Source organism: Rattus norvegicus, chromosome X (assembly GCF_021556685.1).
Source record: "Rattus norvegicus strain SHRSP/BbbUtx chromosome X, alternate assembly SHRSP_T2T, whole genome shotgun sequence".
In the NCBI taxonomy this organism is placed as follows: Eukaryota; Metazoa; Chordata; class Mammalia; order Rodentia; family Muridae; genus Rattus; species Rattus norvegicus.
In genome coordinates this window covers 28469906-28494402 of record NC_141554.1, presented here as the reverse complement: position 1 = coordinate 28494402, position 24497 = coordinate 28469906, and the positions used below count along the sequence as shown (strand labels likewise).

General features: G+C 45.1%; 1 protein-coding gene across 3 annotated transcripts in view; it reads right to left on the bottom strand.

Annotated features, from left to right (window-relative positions):
• The window catches only part of Iqsec2 (IQ motif and Sec7 domain ArfGEF 2), an 82355-nt gene extending 58440 nt beyond the window's left edge, over positions 1–23915 (bottom strand). For 2 of the 3 annotated variants that reach the window (XM_087600801.1, XM_087600799.1), the window contains exons 1-2: positions 22958–23915; positions 1051–1080 (exon numbers count right to left, since the gene is read on the bottom strand). In XM_087600801.1, coding sequence (XP_087456927.1) covers positions 1051–1080; positions 22958–23664 — 737 coding nt within the window. In that variant the 5' untranslated portion in view covers positions 23665–23915. 3 annotated transcript variants of the gene reach the window in all.
• Positions 23916–24497: the final 582 nt, after the last annotated feature.

Here is a 24497-nt window from a genome sequence, read left to right as displayed (position 1 = left end):
TGATCCATTCAGAAGGAAGGATAGTTCCTTAAGTGATCTGTTTTCTAGCCAACACAAAGATGTCATATATACTAGTGCAAGCCTAGCAAGCGTAGACAGCACAGACTGTCCCCATTGTATGTCTCTACTGCCTGGGCCCATCTTATCTCAAAAGTTATAGTTCCCAATCCAGATGCTAAGACTAGACCACACCCCAAACCACCTCACCATCCCTACATTAGCCCTATTTCTGACACGTCTGTTTTCCTAAGGTTTCTGACGGAAGAGGTCCATAGGCATGCACAAAGGGTCCTGGTCTTACTCCAGCTTTAGTTCTGCTTCCTCAAATGCCAACAAATCACCTTTAAACCTTTCCAAAGCTCATAAACTTTTAACCGGGCATGCAAAACTGCTTCCTTGTCACCATCTTCCTTCCTTCTTTCCTTCCTCCTTCCTTCCTTCCTTCCTTCCTTCCTTCCTTCCTTCCTTCCTTCCTTCCTTTTGGGTTTTTCATGACAGGGTTTCTCTGTGTAGCCCCGACTGTCCTAGAACTCACTCTGTAGATGAGGCTGGCCCTGAACTCACAGATCCAACTGCCTCTGCCTCCCAAGTGCTAAGATTAAAGGTATGCGCCACCACCACCCATCATACCATATATGTTTCTAATATCTAGAATGTATCACATCTAAAGTCAATGTAAGTCCTATTACTTGAAAGAGGAAATAAGACCAGGCAAGCCTAGCATCCATTGTTCCCTTCCCTCCTGGAAGAAGAAAACAGAAAAATTCTTGGGTCTAGAGCCGATGTCTTATGTGCCCTGAGGTGTGCAGCAAAGCTCTCAAGTCCCCTAGGACTGCAAGGACTGAATGACAGACTTTAACACCATCATCTCTAAGTCTGCCATATTCTCCCCATCCTCCCTTCCATTCCACGCCCACTTCTAATACCAATGGGGGAATGAACCCTGCCATTGACCACTACCCATGGATCCCAAAGTAACAACCAGAAAACACCCCCTCCCCAGGCCCAGCCCCACCCCCCCAAGTACTACTAAAGAAACGAGGTACTGACCTGACTGTTCTGGAATTCTCACCATCAGATCTGAAAGAGAAACAGGGAAAAAAAAACAATGGTCAATATAGGCTCACCACTCTTTCCCCTTAAAACCACGTTAAGGCCCACTGTCTGTTTTGAAAACACAAACACACATGTTCCATTCATGCATGGAGAGCAGCAAGTGCAAAGACCATGATGATGAGTGCTTAGTTGGAGCAACAGGGAGAAGGACTGGTGGGCTAGGTGAACAAGCAAAGGGCCATTGAAGGTGTGTTGGGGTCAGAGAACTAGCTGCGATCATAATGAGTGTGGCTTTCCTTGGAGTGTGGCTTGAGAAGCAGCCAGAGACAACCAGGGTCAGATATTGTCTCTACTACTTACCATCCCTATGACTGAGGCAAGCTACTTCATTTCTCTGACTCTGAGCCTCAGTTTCCCCATTTGTAATACAAGGTTGATCCTCACAGAATTGTTGGGATGATTAAGCTCTTTGGAACCAAGCAAATGCCAGACATTATTAACAAGACAGGAAAGGCTTTGCCAACTGCCTAGTCCGACCTGCTTATTTTCCAGAGGAACAGACTCAAGCTGAGAGGGTAAATGAGTCAGCTGCTAGGCTCCTTTCTACTGTACTGAACTGCCTTCTTCATTATGCATGGCCCCAGATGCAAAAGAAGGGTGAAAGAGAATGGAGTGAGGGCCAGCTCTGTGGAAAGCCAGGAAATGAGCAAAACCAGGCCCCCTCCTCTCCCTTCTCACTCCTCCTCCCTGAGAAGAGTATGTGTTGTATAGGCACACATGCCTGGACAAGTGATTAGTCACATGGATAGTATGTGTGCATGTATGTATGCACATGTACTTGTGTAATGGAGGCTAGGACAGAGAAGCTACTGTATTGGGAGCAGAAGAGGAGAGAAAGGAAAACTGGGGACCCTGGAAGTTCGAGAGTATGAAAAGTAGTCTTCCTCCCTCTTCACCCCACACCTCAGGTCCTCTCTCAGGCTGAGCTGTAAAAGGCACAGAGATGAATACATGAGGCTCTGTCTTCAGCTGAGAGAGCCAAGATATATTCTTAGGTTTCTTGTGGATATTATCCATATCTATGTTGAGAGGATGATTTTAAAAGAGCATTTGTTGAGAGAATGAGCATACTCAAGCGCGCGCGCGCCACACACACACACACACACACACACACACACACACACACACTCCAGCAAGGTAGGGCAGGCAAGCATCAGGGTCTTTACTAGGGTGCTAAGTGAGTCTGACTGCTTGCTAGCCACATTATCCTGAAGAAGTCACCTTGCTAGCTAAGAACCTCAGATTTTTTTTTTCACTCAGTAAATGGGGCAGTATGGGGCAGTGGTGAGAATCCCTCCCTTCATGGAATGGTTTTAAGGCTTAAAGTGCCTGACACCTGGTGCATGTTCAGCTGATAACAGTTGTCTTTTTTGTCCCCTTAAAGGAACAGAGAATCAAGGCCACAGCAGACTTTACTGCAATTATTAAAACTCTCCATTGCACAAGACAGCTTCCAAATTCCAGCTCAGTTATTCTCAAGTATCAAGTATTTAGCCAAACTTCAATGACTCCCCAGCTGCTTACAGAATGGAAGCCAGAACCCTTGGCATCTCTAATACTAATCCCCTGTCCAGAGAGTCTGGTTTCCTTACAAGCACCCATCTCAAAACCCAGCACGCATTTTATTCAGTTGACCATACCCTAGGCTCTAACCTGGGAAGACAACTCCCTGCTTAAGGAGTTCAATTGCATCATCATCATCACCACCACCACCATCATCATCATCAACAACAACAATCAATGAGCATCTACCGTGTATCATTTATAGTATTTCTGCTTCCAAAGTATTTCTGTGACGTGTTATACTTCTCAAGATGGCAGTGGGGTTGGAGGGGATGCCCAAGTCCTGATGCAGAGTGTATTAGCCAAGTCTTCTCACAGAGGACTAATTCTTCCTCTTTTGGTAGAATATAGCACCATAAGATCCAAAGTGAGGGTGCGTCCCACCTCAAGGGTCTATCACTAAGCATTCAGTATGTTGTATATGGATAACAATTGTGCTGGTCAGTTTTTGTCAATTTGACACAAACCTAGACATTTTGGGAAGAGGAAATCTTAACTGAGAAAATGCCTCCATTAAATTGGCCTGTAGGCCAAGTCTATGGGACACTTTCCTTTCTCTCTCTCTCTCTCTCTCTCTCTCTCTCTCTCTCTCTCTCTCTCTCTCTCTCTGTCTCTCTCCCCCCACACATCCTTTTTTCTCTCCAATGAGAGGAAAACTCCAGTTAATTTTAGATTAGTTTCTTTTTTAATCTATGATACTAAATGAGAAAACAATAATATTAAGCCCTTAAAAGCAAGATGCATCAGAATGCATCTTTTTTATTTACCTGTGCATCCCTTAGCTTCTGCAAAGGCTTTTTACAACATAGTAGACATCCACTGCTTTAAAGAATGAATAAATGAATGAATAGATATGATGACCTCTGATTATTTATCAATACAGGAAGACTGGGTACTCGATACACTTCTCCAAGAACCTGGGCCAGGTTTTGAATTAATCTCATACTATATTTTCTTAAATTTCTGGTGAAAGATAGTGGGCAAGCTGAAAGGTAGAATAAAAAGTTGCAGGTAAACTTAGCATAAAAGTGATTTTGTTTAATTTTTATTACATATGCCACCTATTCAAAGGAAATAAATATAGTTGAGCCACCACTGGTGTGAAAAATATGTTTTTTTTCTTATGTGTGTGTGTGTGTGTGTGTGTGTGTGTGTGTGTGTGTGTGTGTGTGTGCGTGTGTATGCCCATGTGTGGGAGGATTTGTGGATGTAAATACTAGAGGCTGGCTTTGGGTGTATTCTTCTGTTCTTTTTTTTTTTTTTTTTATTAACTTGAGTATTTCTTATATACATTTCGAGTGTTATTCCCTTTCCCGGTTTCCGGGCAAAAATCCCCCTCCCCCCTCCCGACACTTTCCTGATTAATGATTGATATATGGAGGCATAGCCTGTTAGGGGTGGTGCGACTCCTGGGCAGGTAGTCCTGGGATGTATAGGAAAGCAGGCTGAGCAAGTCAGGGGGAGCAAGTCAGGGGGAGCACGCCAGAAAAAAGCATTCCTCCATGGCCTCTGTGTCACTTCCTGCCTTGAGTTCCTGCCAGGACTTCCTTTAGTGATGGACTGTGTGTAGAAGCATAAACTGAAATTAAGCCTTTTCTTCCCAAAAGGTTTTATCACATCAATAGAAAACCTAAAACAACAAACATCAATATAGAGTGATCTGGCACCTTTTTGCCTTGAACAATGGTCAATCTGCTTCTTACTTCATGAACCTAGGCCACCATTTTGCTGAGAGGGAGTATAAAGTGGTAGGAAGTTAGGATGTATTATGATTTGGTTTGTAGTAGGCAGTGTTAACTCTGGTAAGTCACCTCTCTGAACCTTTGTTCCTCATCTGTAAAATGATGGAGCTGTGTTAGTTGAGTTCTAAGCACTCTTTAGGCTTTAAAACATCTACTTTCTGCCAGGCAGTAGTGGCACATGCCTTTAATCCCAGCACTTGGGAGGCCAGCTTGGTCTACAGAGAGAGAGAGTGTTCCAGGACAGTCAAAGCTATGGAGATAAACCCTGCCTCGAAAACAAACAAAAAAATTTATTCTCTTCAAACTCTAGTGTTATTTCTCTTATCAACTAGTCTCAGCTGTCCACATGTGGGACCAAAGACCCAGGGACCACATTCTACTTTCTTACTCATGTCTGTAGAAGGAAATACCTATCTGCCCATTCTTCTTTCTATCTATCTGTCTGTCTGTCTATCTATGTGTGCATAGATACACATGCATACCAGCCCATATATCATACCCTGTTTGTGGCCCCCTCCCTTGCTCCTTAGGCTACCCTTGGGCCTAATGAATAGACTTTGATAATAAGACAATACAATTCCTAAAAGCTTGAGAAATCTAGACAGGAAATTTGGGACCTCAGATACCCAGAGTATAGTCTAGAAGGGATGGGGTCCTAATGGCCATAGCCTCACAGATACTTGCTTTGTGAGGACGAATCTCTGAAGTTTGGAATCCAGACCTGTGTTTCTTGGGGCAGTCTATGACATTGTGATTTGTAGTAAACTGAGACCCAAGAACCTCGTCTTTTTGTTTCCTTAGCTAAGTCCTGCTTTGAAATCCAGGTATGTCCCACAGGCCAAGACCTACAGGATCGATCTATGGCCAGTGCACCTTCCACTTCAAACCCTGCTAAGCAAATGCACTGATTCTCAGACTATCCATTGGGGTATTTCATTCTTAGGTCTTTCTGTACACTGATCTTCAGTTCTGCATGGCTTTTTAAAACCTGTGCACTGAATGCATTCTTGCATTAGAAAATCCATGAAAACCTTGGGAAGGAAAGGAGAAAAGTATGCAGAATTACAACACAGAGGCAGTAACAACTCTGAACAGTTGCTCTATCTCTTTAGTCTCTGCATTTCTTCAAGTAGTTAAAAATGATTTTGCATTACATGATTTTTATTGCATTTTCCTTTACATGTTTCCGTACATAACTGCATATTCTTCATTACCAGTATTTTGAGTAATCATGATATAGTCCAGTATCCTCTGAATGTACAGAATGGAAGCAGGTATATTTTTGCATTGGCTTAAACTGTGCTTAGGAAGACTTTCTTGAAGACAGCTTTAAAAGCAACACATGCCTTTTAAGAAACTAACCTTGTATCAGTACAATTGCACCCAACTTATTTCTCTTTCTAGATAATCATTCCCTCTAGCTATGTCTATATTCATTCATTCATTCCAGTGGCACATATTCACTCTGTACTTCTATGAACCAGATCCCAAGCTCGGGCTATGGGAGCAAATGAGGCATAGGTCCAGATCACTATTAGATGGGTCTCAGTCATGCCTGAAATAGGCAATTTCAGAACATTAATGGCTGAGAGGGAAATAGAGGATATCATAGGAGAACAGAGAAGGGTCCCTTAACCCACCCTACGAACATGAACATAAACTCTTTGGAGGATATGGTACCTATATGAGTCATGGAAGATGACTAGCAGCTGGCTAGAATAAAAAGAAAAAAGAAATATTCACCTAAACACAATGAGTTGATTAAATTGATTTGTCTCTGTTCCCAAATCCTACCAAAATGTGAGTAAATAAACAACAGAAAGAGACAGAAAGAGAAGGTCCAGGATGCTGACCAGAAGTAAAGTATTCAGCTTATAGAACACCTTCAGTGCTGAGGATTTGCAGGTACTGGACACCTCAGAAGGCAGACTGAGGTATAAAGCTAAAAATAGTGGATTGCAAAGCTGTCCTCAATGCTGTCCAGTCAGATTCTCTCCACTCCCAGCACCAGACCAGCAACCGGAGGCTTTGCATTTGAGAACACCAGGTGCACTGGCAGATGGGGTGAAACGGAGCTAAAAGCAAAGGAATCTTCCTTAGGAAATGCTGGTACCCTAACTTCCTGCTTCTAACAGCAAAGTCAGGTGCACCTGTGTAGTGTCATGGGAGCTAGTTTCAAAGCAGCAGCATCCAGAGACACGTAAGGGTTTCTGTTTTTAAGATTTATTTATTTGTATTTTATACATATGAAGGTTTTGTCTACATGTATATAAGCGCTGTGTGTGCACTGAGACTAGAAAGAGGCTGGATCACCTGGAACTGTAGTTATAGATGGTAATAAATTGCCAAGTCGATGTTGGAACTGAACCCGAGTCCTCTGCAAGAGCAACAGGTGCTCTTAACTGCTGATCCATTGCTACAGACCCCAAGTTTATTTTCTATTAAATAAACCTTAATAAAATTCATTATTTTTAAAGGAAACAAAGTTCTAGGCAGTCAAAGATGACTGTATGCTGCAAAGCTGTGTGAGGAAGACCACCAACGTGGAAGGCAGATGGACAAAGAAAACAAACTTAAGAAGGAATCTGAAAGGAACAAAGACACTGAAAATAGAAAAAATCTGGAGAGTGAAAAAATAGTGAGGGGCTGGAGAGATGGCTCAGTGGTTAGGAGCACTGACTGCTCTTCCAGAGGTCCTGAGTTCAATTCCCAGCAACCACATGGCAGCTCACAACTGTCTGTAACTCCAAGAATTTGACACCCGCACAGTCACACACTCACACATACATGCAAGCAAAACACCAATGCACACGAAATAAAAATAAACTGGATAAATGTTTTTTAAAAAAGAAGAAAATAGTGAGAGCCAGAATAAAAATGTCGCTGGGGTTAGAAAATAAAAGGAAAGAAAATAACAGAAGAAAGAGAATGACAGAAGGGAAAAGATAAGAAAATTGGAGGATTAATTGAGGAATTCCTCCATCTAACAAGAGGAGCTCCAGAAATAGAAGCTGGAGGAAACAGCAGGACGGAAATGCTCAACGACACAGTATAAGAACGTTTCCCAGAACTGAAGGAATGAAAGGCCACAGAGCAACAAAACAGAGGCCCACCTCAAGATATGTAGGTATGCCATTTCAGAATACTGAGGGTTAAAGAGAAAGATGTTAAATGCTTCTAGAGAAAAAAAATACATATGTATAAAGGCTCTTTCTAGAATGTCACTGGCCATTAGGTTTTCTATAGTCCTTGTTCACCATAACTCTCTGAACAAGTCTGAAATCATAATAAAAGATGATGATAGTGATGGTGGTGATGGTAACAATTGCTTCAAACCTTAGACTAAATATTTGTCTATATTTATTCTTATTTTTCTGAGACACGATTTCACCAGGTAGCTCATGGCTATCACTTTTTAAATGTCATGTTCCAGAACTAAACAGGCAAAGATCACTTTATATTTAGATCTTGAGAAAAACAAAGACTACAACCAGAGACTTAAAGGCTAGGTAACAGAGTATCAGCATTGCCCTATAATTGCTGGGAAGCTCTAGGGAGGCTTCACACAAAATATGCCTCCTTTTAATCATAAATAAGTATTATATAATCATAATAAATATAATAAGCAGGCATTATTGGCCTATATCATAGCCAAACTTACAATAACCCAAACCCTAACAATGCCACTATTTATTACGTGTTTACAATGGTCTGGGACTCAAGCTATCATCCTGACATCTGTACGAGGTAGTTGTTCTCGTCATATGGGTTTAGAAACTGAAGCTTTGTGGAACAATGTGATTCATGCACAATTGCCCAACTAATAAGTGGTGAATCTGAGTTTAAAATCTGTACTTGACTGATTGCTAGGGTTTTTTGAGACAGGACTTTGCTATGCACTGAATGCTTGTGGGCAACTTCCTGCCTCAGCTTCCTGAGTCAGCATGTGTCATCATGCACGCGCACACCAAATGCCTCTTTAACTGCCACAACTTTTGCTCCTTTCTGTCACAGTAGAGCCAAGAGGCACTTCATCTCTCATACTAGCCTGCAGACTTGACCTGCCTTCCTTCCCTGTCTCCTATCTCCCCTCCCATAGCATAGCCCAAGACATCCTATAACCAGAAACATTTAGCAAGCACTTTTATTTTTACTTATTTTTTAACTTTACATTAATTTGTTTTTGTTTTATATGTATGAGTGGTTTGCTTGTATGTATGTCTGTGCACCACGTGCCTGCCTGGTACCTTCAGAGGCCAGAAGAAGGGGTTGTAAGCACCGTGTAGGTGCTGGGAATTGAACTCGGGTCCTCTGGAGGAGCAGCCAGGGCCCTTAACTGTTGAGCCATCTATCTCTCCAGCTACAACAAGCACTTTTAGAAGGGGCAAAAAGGGGTTCACACAAAAAAGAAAGTGGTGGTGGGGTACAAATATTGCAAATGAATGAAGAGGAACAGGAAAATGGAATTGGTTCTATTGGTCTTACATTTCTCTGCTGGAGGTTCAGGAGTAAGTGTTCAGCCAAGATGAAGCAGTGCCTGCAGAAGGGTAGGCAGCTGGAGCAAGTCTTCTGTTGCAACTCTAAACTCAGCCTCTGAGCCCCTTCCAGTATGCTTAGGGATCATCTCTGGCCTGCCTGCTTTCATTGCCAGGGTAAAGATGGGCTGCTCTCCAAGCACTTAGCCAATCCTGGAGTGATTGCTCACAGCAGACCAGAAGCCTATCAAGTCACAGACAGAGCACCCAGGGAGGTGAAGGAGAAGGTCTGAAGGCTTCCTAAGGATGCAATAGCCAGAACAGGGACAGAGCCCAGGTATCTGTTCTTCACCCGATGCTCCTTGCTATGGTCTAGGTAGAGGAGGTTGGGGGAAGGGATGTGCCAGGGCTGCTAAAGGAATGTTCATGACGCTGGCTTCAACCAACAATAACATAGGGTCAAGATGAGGTCATCCAAGCTTGGCTACTGAGAATGTGGAGTTACTAATATTTCCAGTTTAAATCAGGCTTAGCTGGAGCCAAGGCCTATAACTCAAGAGCATAAATATGTACCGCCTTTCCTCCAGAACTGTAGTAAAACACAAGTAAAGGAATAAAATAAAGTATAACTATGAGATCATATCAGGAAAGGGGGGGAGAGTAGCATCAGCGAGGAAGAGATTTCACCAAGTTTCTGAAAGCAAAAACAAGTTAAAAAGAGGACTCCAGGAGTTGAAGGATCTCGAAGAAAACTTCAGAGGGGAATGCTGTTAAGGAGGGAGCAACTTGGGCCAGGAGAGGCTGAGAGAGATTCCAGATGTAGCCTTGGTATGTATCAAGAAAAAATAGACATAACTAGGGGGCAAAAGACAGGGGATAGGGGTTGGGGATTTAGCTCAGTGGTAGAGCGCTTGCCTAGCAAGCGCAAGGCCCTGGGTTCGGTTTCCAGCTCCGAAAAAAAAAAGAAAAAGAAAAAAAGACAGGGGATAAACTGACAACATACAAAATCCTTTCAGGCTAAGGGAGATGGCTCAGCATGTGAAGGTACCTGCCATGCAAGTTTAATGACTTGAGCTTGCTCCCTAGACTCCGCACGGTGGAATGAGAAAACTGACTCCTGAAAGTTGTGCTCTGACCTCCACTTGTGCACCATGACACATGAGTGCTTATGCACACGTGCACACATGCGCACACACACGTGCGCACGCAATCATCATCATCATCACCATCGTCATCATCATTATCGTAAGCAAAATCTTCCCTTCCATCCTTGCCACTTTAAGTACTGGACTCAGAACACAAGCTGCCTGTCATTTTCACATAGGCAAAATGTCATAGGGCTCCTGGAGAAAGGAATTACGCTCTGAGGAATGGTGACATTTTAGTGGTCCCCAAATAAACTGCTTTTCATTTTGGCTTTTGAAAGACATCCATTATAACAATCAGCTCCCCGTTGAATCACCAAATAAAAGCAGCAAGTGGACAAGCGATTCTGGACATACAGAGAGTAAGAATTTATATTAAGTCATTCATAGTCTGTAAGGCAGAGAATAGGAGAAAAGGGTACGTGGCAAATCAATCTAGTATGTCCAATATCCAACTTACCAACGTGCTAGAAAAAGAAAGCAAAAAGAAAATGAAGTGGAGGGAGCTGACAAAGAAAGAATGTAACAGATAAGTGCATGCTAAAAAATGTAGGGTAGTAGTAAGATGGCTCACCTGGTACAGGCACTTGCTGCCAAATCAGATGACCCAAGTTTGGTACTTAGAGCCCACATGGTGGGAGAAGAGAACAGACTCCCTTGGGTTCTTCTCTAACGTCCATAAAAAATGCTGTTTGTGTTCATGTGCATGTGTGTGCACGTGCACACACTAAATAAATGTCAAGTTTTTTTAAAAAACAAAAACCATAAAATAAGAAAAGACCAAGACCTTCACATTGGAAAGCTTTCCCAAGACCAAGTAAACTGAGAGTCAGATCTTGATCTGATTACTGGTTAAGTCAGTGTTTGGTTTGCATGGTTTTTACCATTTGTGATATGAGCACTTTTCTGTATGCATATTGTGGTTCAGGATGAAAACAACATTTAAATTTTTTTCACTGGCTGGGCCTGATAGCATATGGCCACAATCCCAGCACTTGGGAGGCAGACTAGGTAGGATCATAAATTCCATACCTGTGTAACTACCTAGTAAGACTCACTCTCTCTCTCTCTCTCTCTCTCTCTCTCTCTTTCCCTCTCCCTCTCCCCCTTTCTCTCCCCCATACACACAAATAATAATAATAATAATAATAATAATAATAATAATAATAATAAAAAAGAGAAATGAAGTTACTATCAGAAAAGCTAAATGATAAAAGTGACCATATACAGCTAGGCATGGGAGCTCCTGTCTATAATCTCAGTACTGGAGTCAGGAGGAACAGGAGTTCAAGGTCAGCCTCAGGTATATAGCTAGTCTAAAGCTACCTTAGACTTCATGAGATCCTGTCTGAATAAAACAGCTAGGTGTGGCAGAAGGACAAGGATGCTTGATAAAAACTACTGCAATATTTCAAATGAGCTAGTAGACAGGGTTTTTAGTGTTCCCAATACAAAGAGATATAAATGTTTGAGTAGGTTAATAAGTACCCTGACTTGATGATCACATATTGTATACATATATTAATGTGCCACATTATGTATAATAAACATGTATAATTACTGCCAGTTAAAAATAAAAAATATTGAATATATACATTGCTTTGATTTGTGCTGACCTTGCTTCTCTTGTATTTGAGATGAGGTCTTGATAGTGTTGCCCAGGTTAGTCTTGAAATTCTGTGCTCAAGTAATCCTCCTGCCTCAGCCTTCCAGCTGAGCTGGGTGCCACCTTGATTGACTGGTGTGCTTTTTAAAATCCTTAAATCAAGTCCCTTTCCTTTTTGGGATCTCTGTCTTTCATGCTGTACATACCAAGCAGAGACTGTGTTGATTCTCTTGATATGAGGTTCTGGTCTCCAGTGTTTGCTTCTGTTTAGGGCAGAAGCAAGAGAGGTGGGTACAGGATTGGACACTCTAAACTAGCAGCTTCTTAACCTGTGAGTTGTGACTCCCTGGAGGATGTCAAACAACCTTTTCACATGAGTTGCCTAAGACCATCAGAAAGCATAGATATTTACATTATTATTCACAATAGTAGAAAATTATAGTTAAGAAGTAGCAATGAAAATACTGTTAATTATGGTTGGGGGTCACCAAAACAGGATGAACTATATTAAAGGGTCACAGCATTAGGGAGGTTGAGGACCACTGCTCTAAACTAATACTTTTGCTCCCTACAACCATCTATACCAATGCCTTTTCAACCTAGCTCAGCCTCTTCAAACATCACCATGACCATTCCAAACCCCTTCAGCCTTCCATTTACCCAACTATTTATACTCAGCTATTATTTATACCTGCCTGAGTCACGAAGGATTTAAAGTTTCTTATTCCAAGAGCACAGATAAGGACAGACAAGAAATTGAACCAAAAAATAAGAAGATCGGAGAGAGAGAGAGAGAGAGAGAGAGAGAGACAGAGACAGAGACAGAGACAGACAGAGAGAGAGAGAGAAAGAGAGAGAGAGACAGAGAGACAGAGACAGAGAGAGAGAGATCAAAACAGATATTCAAGCTATATTTCAAGTTAACTGGTGGCTGAGGCAGAAAGAAACACACAATGAACTATGACAGCCCCATATTAGCCAGGAAAAAATATACCATTTTCAGGAAAAGCAACGCTTAGCCTAGCCCTGTATCCTTCAAATCACTGCCCACAGGAGATTTCAGAAAGAGAACGAAAATGATTGTTTACTGAGCACATACAAGCATCAGAAACTGCAAGTCAAATGATCTCGGTTAATGCTGAGCAGCGGGCATTGTTATTCCATTTTAAAGACCAGGAAATAAAAGCTTAGAAAACAGAAAATGGTTTCACTGAGGTTATCGACAAATTGAAGCAGAGTTTATATTCAAACATGAGTCTGTCTTTCTCAAAAGCACAGCCCTACTTTATATGAAAATTGAAACGGGAACATGGGGGTGGCCAAGCCTGGCTATCAACTATCAAGCCAGAAATTGCCTCTGAGCTGCCTCAGATACACCAAACAAATCCTAGCAAGACAAAACAAACAAACAAACAAACAAACAAAACAAAACAAACAAACAAAAAAACCCAGTAGCAAAAAGTTTGGTCCTAAAGAACCAAATTGGAGCAGAAGCCCAGTCCACCATTCAAGCTTCATCCCCAACAATCTCTTGGAGTCCTAGCTTTCTTCTTTCTTTCATTTGGGTTTTCTAGAAGTAGAACACAAAACAATCTCACCTTCCTTAGTGCAGGAAACAGCACATTAGAGGGAAGCTGCTCTGAACATTGGCATCAATACTAGAGAGACTCTTCCAGTCAGGAATGCTCTCCCCCACTCACACCTCAGATGGCCATAACCAGTCTTTTGTCTCTTCTGGTCTCGGTGTTCTCGCCTGTAAAGTAAACCTCCTTCAACCTCACACTTCAGGCCCTTCCAGCTCCAACACCTGACATTTACAACCCTTTCAGATCCTGTTTGATTGCCACATCTCTAGGCTGCAGCGGGCTCTGTTCCCTTGTTCCCTTCTGTGATGGCACTTGAAGAATTTATTGTCATTACTATTCTCTCTCTCTGGCACCCAAGTGTGCAGGTCTTTTTTTTTCTTCTTCTTTTTCTTTTAATGAGATCTACTATCTCAACAAATTGTTTTCTTTTTAAAAGTAGTTCCATTGTGCTGTTTTTTCTTCCTTCCTTCCTTCCTTCCTTCCCTCCTTCCTTCCTTTCTTTTCTTTTAACCTACAGAGCTATATAGTTTTGGCTCTCCTGGAACTCGAGATTCATCTACCTCTGCCTCTAGAGTACTGGGACTAAAGACTCATTATATAATATTCGCACATGTATTTTTGTCCTTTGCTCATATTTGTCCCCCCAATGCACTCTCTTACTTTTCTCTCCTCCCTCCACTGGTCCCTGGAGGTCCTATTCCTGGCAAATAGTCCCATTTTACCTTTCATGTCATATATGATGGTGTATGCTCTTGTTCATGTGTGTGTGGGCATGCATGAGGTTGATGTTGAGTGTCTTCCAAAACAGCTCTTCACCTTATCCTTGAGACAGGGTCTCTCACAGAACTTGGAACTCACTGACTGATAAGGCTGACTAGCTGACAACATTCATGAATCCTCCTGTCTCCACCTCCCCAGCACTGGGGTGACAGGGGTGCACCAAATACCAAGCTTTTTAGTGGGTGCTGGGAATTCTATCTCAGGTACTCACAATTACACAAGCATTTTACCCACTATGCCATCTCCCTACCCCACGTAGATCTCTCTCTCTCTCTCCCTCTCTCTCTCTCTCTCTCTCTCTCTCTCTCTCTCTCTCTCTCTCTCTCTCATCTATCTATAGATAGATATTAGTGTAGATTCTGCATATGAAAAAACATACAAAATTGTCTTTCTGAGTCTGATTTATTTTGCTTACCATGATTCCAGTTCTATTCATTTTTTTCTTACAAATAACAGTAATTCTTCTTAGGGTCAAATACAACTGCACTGTTTATATACACACATTTTCTTGATTCATCTGTTAATAGGCATCTGCACTGCTTCTATATCTTGTCTTTTGTGAAAAGGAGTGCAGAACTTACTGTCTCTCATCTAGACTGTTATGTGACTTCTTCACTAGACGTTTTCAAATCTATCTTATGGCCTGCACTTCTAGGGAGATTGCTCCAAAATATGACTCTCAATACACTGTGCAAAGGACACCTTTCTCCCTAGCCTAAAACCCTAAAGTTCTTATGTCCTCATGATTTAGGCTGATCAATCCTTCAGGATGTCTTCCTCTTTGATAAACCTCCCTGTCTCTCAGTTGCTGCTGTAGTTTGGTTTGACTGATAAAAGTCTTCCTTCTCTTTGCACATACTTCATGTATAAGTTTACTTAGGCTGATATTCCTTCCTTAACCTCCCATTTGTCCCCCAGTTCCCAGCAACATGCACATAGTCCTCTTTCACCTAGTAAACTCCAACGTGTCCTCTAAGCCTCCATTCAGAGACCAACTCCTCTAGGAAGCCTTCCCTGATGGTCTGGGTAGATACCAATCGTTAGGTACTTCCTGTCCATCTCTCTGGCAATATCACATCGAATACCACCTTGGATTCATCTGTTTCCACAATTGCTTTCTGCACCCTGAACCCAGAACTGTGCATCGCAAATACATCGAAGGCCACAAGGTGCAGCGTGCACCAGACATACAAACGTTCACTGCATTAACCTGTCCCTTAGAATTGTGGAGAGTGCTTACATGGCCTCTTCCTCCTTCCCCTCAATAGCACAGAGCTTTACACAGTTCTCATTAGTAATAGTGTGTATCAATGAACAAACACATACTGTGTGCTGAGATTGGCTATGTCATACTCAATTTTCACAAGCACAGTTGAATTGGGTTACTCAAGAAGTGGCTAACACAGCAGATGTACCGTTGTGTGAGGTACCAGTTAGGTATATCACATCATATATAACAATAACAAATTTTTCCAATGCTGGGAACAACCTGAGCTCTATCCTAAAGAGAAAATAACTAATTTATTCACAATTCTTCCTCATGGCCAATGTTTATTATTCTTCAGAATAAAATAGAAAACGAACATAGTAAGTGAGGACTACACCATAGTCTCTAATGACAGTGATTCTAACATAGTTATATAGAAGAAAACATTGGCTTGGGTGGAGGTTTAAAAGAAAATGGCCCCCATAGACCCATAGTGAGTGACACTATTAGGAGGTGTGACCTTGTTGAAGGAGGTGCATCACTTGGGGACAGGCTTTGAGGTCTCAGAAGTTCAAGCCAGTTCTCTTTCTGCTGCCTTCAGATCAAAATGTAGAACTATTGGCTTCTCCAGCACTAAGTCTGCCTGCATGATGCCATGCTTCCTACCATGACAATAATGGACTAACCTTCTGAAACTGTAAGCCCCAATTAAACACTTTCCTTTCTAAGAGTTGCTGTGATCATGGTGTCTCTTCATAGCAATAGAAACCCGAAGACAATTTGATTCAGATGAGTGTAATACACTGTATCCTAGGATCCAGTAGGAGATCGTAAGACCTCATCCTAACCTTTTAAGAAAGCACAAGAATCATACAACTGCACTCTTATTTCCTTGTGCCAAGTAAAAATAAATGAAACTTACAGTCTAAAAAAAGTCACAGAATGCCACATAAATGCATTTTCTGTGAGTGTAGGGTACCTCTCCGGTGATGGTGGGGATGAATTTACATCTAAAGCATAAAAGGAACAATCTCAATCAGTCATATAACTGGCTAGCCATCTTTGTTTTGGCTAAGATATGATGGGACTGTTTTCATGTTGTTTGTCACACTTCGCCTCTAGGGGGCAGGGAAGTATCATCTATTCTTGTCTAGCTTTAGCTGTTTTCCATTCTAATCAGAACCTTGATGAGCATGAGGAGCAGGCAGGAAACTTTCTGATATGCGGGGCCAGGAGGGTGGGGGGGTGTTTTAGCATGAATCATACATATTAGAAAATGCAGTTTTATCCCTATATCTTACTGGGAAGGGGGGGGGGGACAGTTCCTGCAAGTAAAATGATGCTTAGAGTCTCACACAAAGCCTACATTCCAGGACATCTTACTTCCTTCAGATTCTCCCAGGGAGTAATCAGAGCTCCTAGGCCGCAAGGAGCTTGAGCTACTACGTGTCTGAGATGGACTTCCTGTGTATGTGCTTTCAAGAATCAGAAAAAATGGACACTTGGTGAGAGAGTAGAGACCAGCAGGAAACTAGACTACTTGGCAAATCATCTTTCCCTAAACAGATCTGCACCAAGAAGGAAATAAGTCATCTACTCACCATTCTTCCCTGTGATACTGGTTCCTGCCAGGGAAGGAACCAAAAAGGCTGAGTCTATTCTCACCCCCAAGATGCTGTGCATGGCCTGGGGTATATTCTCGATAAAGACTGGAAGGATATAAAAAGGGAAAAGAAATGGGAAAAAAAAATCTATAAATGAACAACTTGTAATCGGACTTGGGTGAACTGCATACAGGCCTTGTACAGGATTGCCTGGTTCACTCAGGAGAGCAGATTTTGTCCAAGGGTCAAGAATGTGACATGACACAGACATGGTATGCTAGGGAGATATAAAAATAAGCAGCCAGCCTGTAGATCTCTAAAAGTCTCCTCTAATTCTGTTTCTCTGTCACTATATGAATTGGGAGACCACTGGTAAAAGGCAGAAAAGTTATAAGCCAAATGCCTCCAGGGAGCAAGTGGAAAAGGCCAAGAGAATTTTGAAGTTGACATTTCTCTCCAGAATAAAGAAAAACTGAGGTACTGGGCCATTAGCTCACCAGGACTTAATTAGACATTCGTATGTCTACTCAGAATTGACTGAGCAGCTATGTGTTATGCAAAGTACTTCAAAGTTCTTCACTCCTTTGTTATGCCCCCAGCACCAAGCACAGATATATAACTTGTACTCAATACATGTCAGTTAAGTCTAACTCCTTTTAAAGCAGTGGTTCTCAACCATCCTAATGCTGGGACCCTTTAATACAGTTCCTCATGTTGTGGAGATCCCCAACTATAAAATTATTTTGTTGCTACTTCATAACTGTAATTTTACTACTGTTATGAATTGTAATGTAAATATCTAACATACAGGATATCAGATATGCAATCCCCAAAGGAGTTGCAACCCACAGATTGAGACCCACTGTTTTAGAGGCACGAGATGTGAACAACTATGAAGATATTGTAAAAAGCTGGAGCTGGGGCTAAAGAGATGGTTCCGTGGTTAATAGCATTGGTTGCTCTTACAGAGGACCCAGGTTGAATTCCCAGCACCCATAATCTGTGACTGCAGTCCCAGGGAATCTGATGCACCTCTTCTGGTCTCTACAAGCAGAACATGTACCCAAGTGCACAGACATGCAGGCAAAACTTCCCTACACATAAAATAAAAATAAAGGTTAAAAAAGAAAATAAAAAGGCTAACCTGCTCATTGCAAAGGTCAGAGATACACTGAGCATTAAGAAGGACCAACAAGGGCTTGGGAGACGGCTCAGTAATTAAGAGTACTTGTTTATCTTCTAGAAGACTCAAGTTTGATTCCACTGCAACTCACAAGGCTTCAGTTCCAGGAAATGTAGTCCCCTCTTTTGGCCTCCATGGGCACACATGTGGTACACATACATACATTCAGGCAAAAAAGTCACAAGCATAAAATAGAATTTAAAAAAAAATTAAGGACCAGCAAATAAACATAGGAGAGGTTTCAGTTAGGTCTGTGGACAAGGGACTCGCAAAAATGAGAAGAAGGGGAATCTGTAGACAAAAACAGAAAGACAGTGAAAACATAGGAGCCAGACTGCAGACATGGCTTGGCTCCAGCTAACCAGAGGCTTAGCAGAAAGACACGGTGGTGGTAAAAATCAGCAGATAATTGTAAGAGTGAACCTCTGTCAGAAGAAAGTCAGAGTCATGTCTACAGTCCACGTTTCTAAACCCCACCCACGGCAGGTAACGGTGTATTGAAGGATTGAGAGTCATAGAATGCTAGGTCTCATCAGTGGTTTACTGCTCCTCTCTGATTCTCCATTTCCTCATCTGAGGATAACAGTAACACCCACCTGGCAAGGGGTCTGTGAAAATGAGATAAGAAATGGGGCTGCCAATGGGTAAGAATGTCAAGAATGCTACAGACTCTGGAGCCCAGCCGCCTGGATTCCTAACTAGCTCTTTTGCAGTCCTGCCATGCATTTGCTTAGGGACCTTGGCTGTGTTGCCTGAAGCTGCTAGATCTCAGTTTCTTCATCCATCAAATGGAGTTAATAACATTTACATGAAGGGATGCAATGAATGACTACATGGGAAACACTTAGAACGAAGTGTCCAGCACACAGTAAATGCATTAGAAAAATGTTAGCTATCATCATATAAAGCTGTGTGGTAGGATAGTGCCTACCACACAGAAAGCTGAGACTCACAATGAATAGGGCCTTTTCACCATGCTCCAGGTTTTTACTCTGCCCCCAGCAAATTTAGAGGCCATAGTAGGTAGGGGGTGGACAGCGAAAGAACAGGCAGCGAACATCAATTGGACACCAAGGGACTATGTACATTTCTTCAAAGCACCTTCCTCTACTGCACAGGTCCTCAAACAGTGGCCTTGCTCACTTTGGTCCCTCTTTCCTCTGAGGAACCCCACCCTTTCTGCTCACTTTGTCCTCTGTAGTGTGTCTATGGCCTGACTAAGCCCGCAACCCTGTCTTCCTGGCTGGTGGGAAGAGGGCTCTGCAAGTGCCAAGAGCATGGTGTTTGCTCAGCCTGGTGGCCCCTCCTGCTCTGTGAACAGAGCCAAGAAATATTTGTGGATGACAACAACCCCATTCTTGCCCCAGATCTAGACAGAGAAAGCGAGACTCCCAATTTTACTTAAACTTAACATTATCATTTTCTCCCATTCCAGCATAATGCTCACAACACAACATGGTGGAGGGGACAATAAATAGTTTCTCTCCTCAAAGGAAAGAGAGGCACCCTAGAAAAAGAATCCAGCATGCCAAAGGAGCCAGACTTCCCCCAGAGCCTCTCCCTGGGATCTCTGTCACTTGTTCATTTTCTCAGTGGCCTGGGCCCCTATGGGGAACATGCTGACACTCCACCACACACAGATGATGATAGTTCGGCAGTGAAGTGGTAGACCATGCATCGCCCTGGGTGTCAAGAACACCACGCTGGCGTTCTCTAGGTTCAGCGTCTAAATGTGAGCCAGCTTGCACAGGCAGGGGGGGAGGGAGGCGAGGAGAGACAGTTACCAGCATACTGGCTTCAGCCCACCACTGCATACAGCACAGACAGAGCTAGGCCTATACAGAAAATGTAGGAACAGAGCTCTTCAGCAAGGGGCACTCAGCAGTGGGTCCTAGCCTCTCTAAATCATTCTAGGTGCTAGAACTGTAGTGTGTGGGGCGGCGGTGGTGGGGAGACCAAGCTTAACAACAAAAATATCTCGTTTTAAATCATGGCAGGAGGTGACAGCTCCACATAAAAAGATCAGAGCGTTAGTCAGGATCAACAACTAGTAGGCAAACAACTAAATCCTCATGGACCAGTGACCAGAAGGAGGTAGGGACTCATGTTGCTTTCTGTCACACTAGGAAGACCACACCCAGAGCCTGGCAGCAGAGATTCTGGCATCCTGGAACCTGTCCAGAGGAGCAGTGGGAAAGGATGTGGGAGTCCTGGGTAAGTATCTGACCATGGATGGGTGATGCCCAAAGCAAAGAAGGCTGAGTTCACAGGAAGGCTAGTAGTTAGTGTTAGTAGCATGACCTCTGATGGACATCACTGCTCCGAGCCCTAGGTTTCTTATGCTGTGACATGATGATAGTGACAGATGCACACAGGGCTGTTGGGAGAACTGAGTCGGAGGCAGAACAGGCCCCCAACAAGCTACATCTTGACCCAGGCCCTTGTCTTCCTAGTCTGTCCACCAGAGGGAGCCGGGGGCCCAACAGAGCCCAGCCTGTACCAGCTCTGCCTGTCCTCCCCCAATGCTGCAGCCTCAGCTGCTGAACTCCCACCCTGCCTGCCCGCGCTTCCAACAGCAGCCTTCTCACCCACTCCTTACAAACCCAGAACAGGCCTAGCAGGGGAGTCGCTTGCAGCAGCACTGGTTACAGCAATGGCTACAGGTTCTCCTGACACCCGGGAAGGAGGAAGGTGGGAAAGAGGAAGATAGCTGTCTTTTCTCCTCATCAACTCCACTCATTCCAGACCTATCTCTTCTAGTTCAAAACCTGGAGATACCTAAGGCTCTTTTGGCTTTTTTCAATTCAGTACCTCAGCAGGTCCTGAGGCCAAGATTCCTAGGGGTAGTTAGCTGTAGGAAACAAATAACACGCCTTTAAGACAGACAGACTTAGATTCTAGTCCCAGCTCTATTAGCAACTAGTAGCATAACCTTGAATAAGGAGCCTTCATCTTGAAGCCTCAGTTTCTCCCTCTCTGAAATGGAGCTGCTAATGCTCACTGAGTGGGCTTGGCTGTGAAGTCCAAAGGAAGCAATCACAAATAGGCAAACAGTTAATATGTGGTTGAGAGAAATCCAAAGTGCTATTTAAACCTCTTTATTAGCCAGTAGGAAATGCGATGCAAGGGATTCCAACAAGCAACCTGGAAAGTGTACAAAAAGAAGGAAGGAGTCAGAAGCAGGCCCGCAAGGATGGCAGAAGGGCAAATCGGCTTCCAGCCAGCCAAGAAATCCAGACTTATGTCTGCAGGGTGGAGAACTGAGAGCAGTGGAATTCTGAAACCGAGAAAGATTCAGATCTTTTCACTGGGCTTCATGCCCAAATCAGGAACTATATGCTTCCTCCAGCTCTCTCAGACCCCCTTTTAGACTTCAACTGGACCAGTCGGGGCAGACATCACCCCCATCCCTTGAGGCAATGTACTGCATCACAACTGGCTAGGTTGAAAAGTTCTCTTGATTTTATCTGAAATGTTCCCTCTGTCCCTGGATTTGCTCCCTGGAGCCATACATATTGAGGCTTCCTCCATCACAGGCCCGACCCCTCTAGAGAAGTCTGCAACCAGGCTCAAGGGCCACAATGCCCCATCCAGTCTTTCTCTGCCCCTCATTCTGGGGCTGTCCCTCCACCCCAACACTCAGCTAAGGGTGCACTGCAGTGGAGCCCAGCCAAGCCCTCAAGCTGCAGCTGCTGCTCCTGGGGCCCAGCCATCTCAACCCAGCACCCCAGCCTGCTGCCTCACCATGGGGGAGTTGCAGAGAGCTGTCTCCCGGCAGATTTCCTGAGGCAGAAGGCTTCCCCACCCCCAGCCCAGCCTCCAAGAGACACTCCACTAGTTGTGGCACATGGTAGGACCAGCTGAGCTGTGAGAGGAGGGGGAAGCCTGTCCATTTGAGAAAGGACTTCAGACTTTGGTGTGGCTGGCTTAGTAACATACCCATGGAATCTCAGTTCGCAGTCCTTGCCTTTAAAAGAAATATAGGGGAAATGATGGGCTGACAGAAGGGACTCAGTCAAGGTCACAAAGCCAATCTGCAACAGAGCTGGAAGGGGAACCCACTTCTCCTATCTCCCAGTTCAGTGTTCTTTTCAGTATAGCAGCAAAGCAATAGGAGGGCCTTTAGGGCATCCCTGAGAGCCTTTGTGCCCTTGACTCACAGCCTAATACATTTATCCCAAACAGCACACAATGGGATCTACATGGGAAAAGTAGACCCTGTCCATGTCCCATCAACTCAGGAAATATTCCTAACCTGTCTCAGACACATGCACAGGCCCCAGCACAGGAACTGAAGCTGATCCAACAGATGGGAGATCTATGGACTTCCCTTCCTGGTAGGGCTCTTTAAATGGGTGTTGTTTTTCTTGAAGGGTGGAGACCAGCTGGACTTTGAGAAACTAACCAAGGGCCTAGCCTCCATCTTTGCTCCCCCATCTTTGCCACCATCACCCCCCCCTCCCCACGCCAAGATGTGCTGCAGTTCCCCTCAGAGGGATGTCTAAGCAGCCAGAAGCCGTTCTGGTCCCCACCTGCCTCAAGACAAGATCACTCCCCCCCCCCAAAAAAAAAGGTGTGTAGGAGTGTTTCTCTCTTTGGGGGTTTTGAATTGATACCACCTCTGTCTAAAAATTACTTAATCCATCCTCTGGAGAGGATACACCTAGGGGCTGAAGAAGTGGAAGGAGGCAGTGGGGATTGTTTTAGTCTCTAACTGGCCTTGGTTCTACCGGGAAAAAAGAAGCAGCCAGCCCTCATCTGACCAAACCAACGTGTGGTGGCTAGGGAAAGCATGTCAGCTGCTTGAAGAGAACCTTCTCCCGATTGGGACAGGCGAAGCAGGAAATGGGATCAGACATGGGCTTCATATACTTTATCTGCCAGCTAAGTTGGAGAGGGATCTAGAGGGGAAGGGATGGGTGGGGTGGGGGCTGCAAACACATTCCTTACTTTCTCTGGAGGGTTGTAGCAGGGCTGGTGCTGGTACTGGTGCTGTGACCTCCGCCCGCGCCAGGGCTGGAGCTTCTGGATGCGCCACGGCTCAACTGGCCCCGCTCCCGCGGTGGCCGCTGCCCCACGCCCACCGCCGCGGAATAGCCGGCTTCCTTCTCGCGGCCCGGGTGCGCTGGCCCAGCCTCCCTCCCGCCACGCTCGCGACCCAGGGCTGGGTTCTCATGGTGCAGGTGGCACTGGGCCACGTCGCGCTCGCGGGCTGTGTAACCGGTAGTGTCCTGGAGCTGATAGGAAGCTTCTCGCTCCTTATCCCGATAGATAGCTTCCCGGTTCTGGTAAGCGCCATCCCGGTTCGGGTAGCCCACGTCCCGGGACGCCTGGTGGAACTGGCTCTCCCGCAGCTCGCGGTGGTGGAACTGGGTCTCACGCAGGTTCTGGTACTGGCTCTCGCGGCCAGGACTATCCCGCGCGCCAAGGGGGTCCCGGTGCAGTTCCCCACGGTGCAGCTGGCTCTCCTCCCGCAGGTCGCGGTTCTCCTGGGTGAGCTGGTCCAACTGGCCCTCCAGCTCTTCTATGCGCCGCCGCTGGGTCTCCAACAGCTGCTGCTGACTCTCGATGATGTTGTTCAGCTCCAGCAGGTACTCCACCGCCCGGTTGGGGCTCTCAGATCCCGGGCCACCCGGGGGACCGGACCCCGCCTCCATCCTGGCGGCCCAGGGACAGGGGAACGGGCAGGAGAGCCCAGTCCCCGCTCGCTCACGGCGCCACCCTCCCCCGGGCCCAGCCGGGGGAGGGGGCCGGCGGGACGCAAGGGCGCGCACCGGGCTCGGGGGCCCGGGGGCCCTAGGGGGCCCGGGAGACAGCGCTGGGGCCGGCGGCACGGGGCGCAGGAGCTGAGGCTACCGCCGCCGCCGCCGCCACCACCGCCACCGCCACCGCCAGGGCTCGGAAGGACGCGGCCCACGGCGCTCCGCCCGCTGCGGAGTCACTGCGCAGCGCGGCCGCGCGGGACCGCCCCGGCCGCCGGCCCGCCCCCCGCCCCTGCCCCCACCCAGCTCTCCCGACCCGCCCCCGCGCGCCCCACCTGCAGTCGCCACCAGCACCCTAGCTGGACCAGCCCCAAGGCACTGGCACCTCAGCTGGATGGCAGCCTTAGCTCAGCCTGCAGGAGGTATCTCCATTCCAGCCCTCCTGGGGTCTTCACCTAACAGCCTAATGAAGTCCTCCAACCTCTTCTAACATGCACTGGTCCAAAAGGCCCAAGACCCAAGCCGTCACAACACCCAGCCCAGGCAGTCTCCAGACTCAGTCAACTTAAACTTCCAACCCCAGTCTGCCAAACCCATTCAATATCCCAATTCCTATCCCAGCTGGCTTCTTGTTTCATATTATCTCTTTCCAGCTCCATGACAATCTCTTGATTTTTCATTACAACTAGTCAGTCAGTCTATAGACCATTACTCCATCTCTGTACTTCTGTGTTTCTCTAGCCTTGTGAGCCTCCAGCCCACCCAGTCTGTAGTTCTCTATCCAAGGC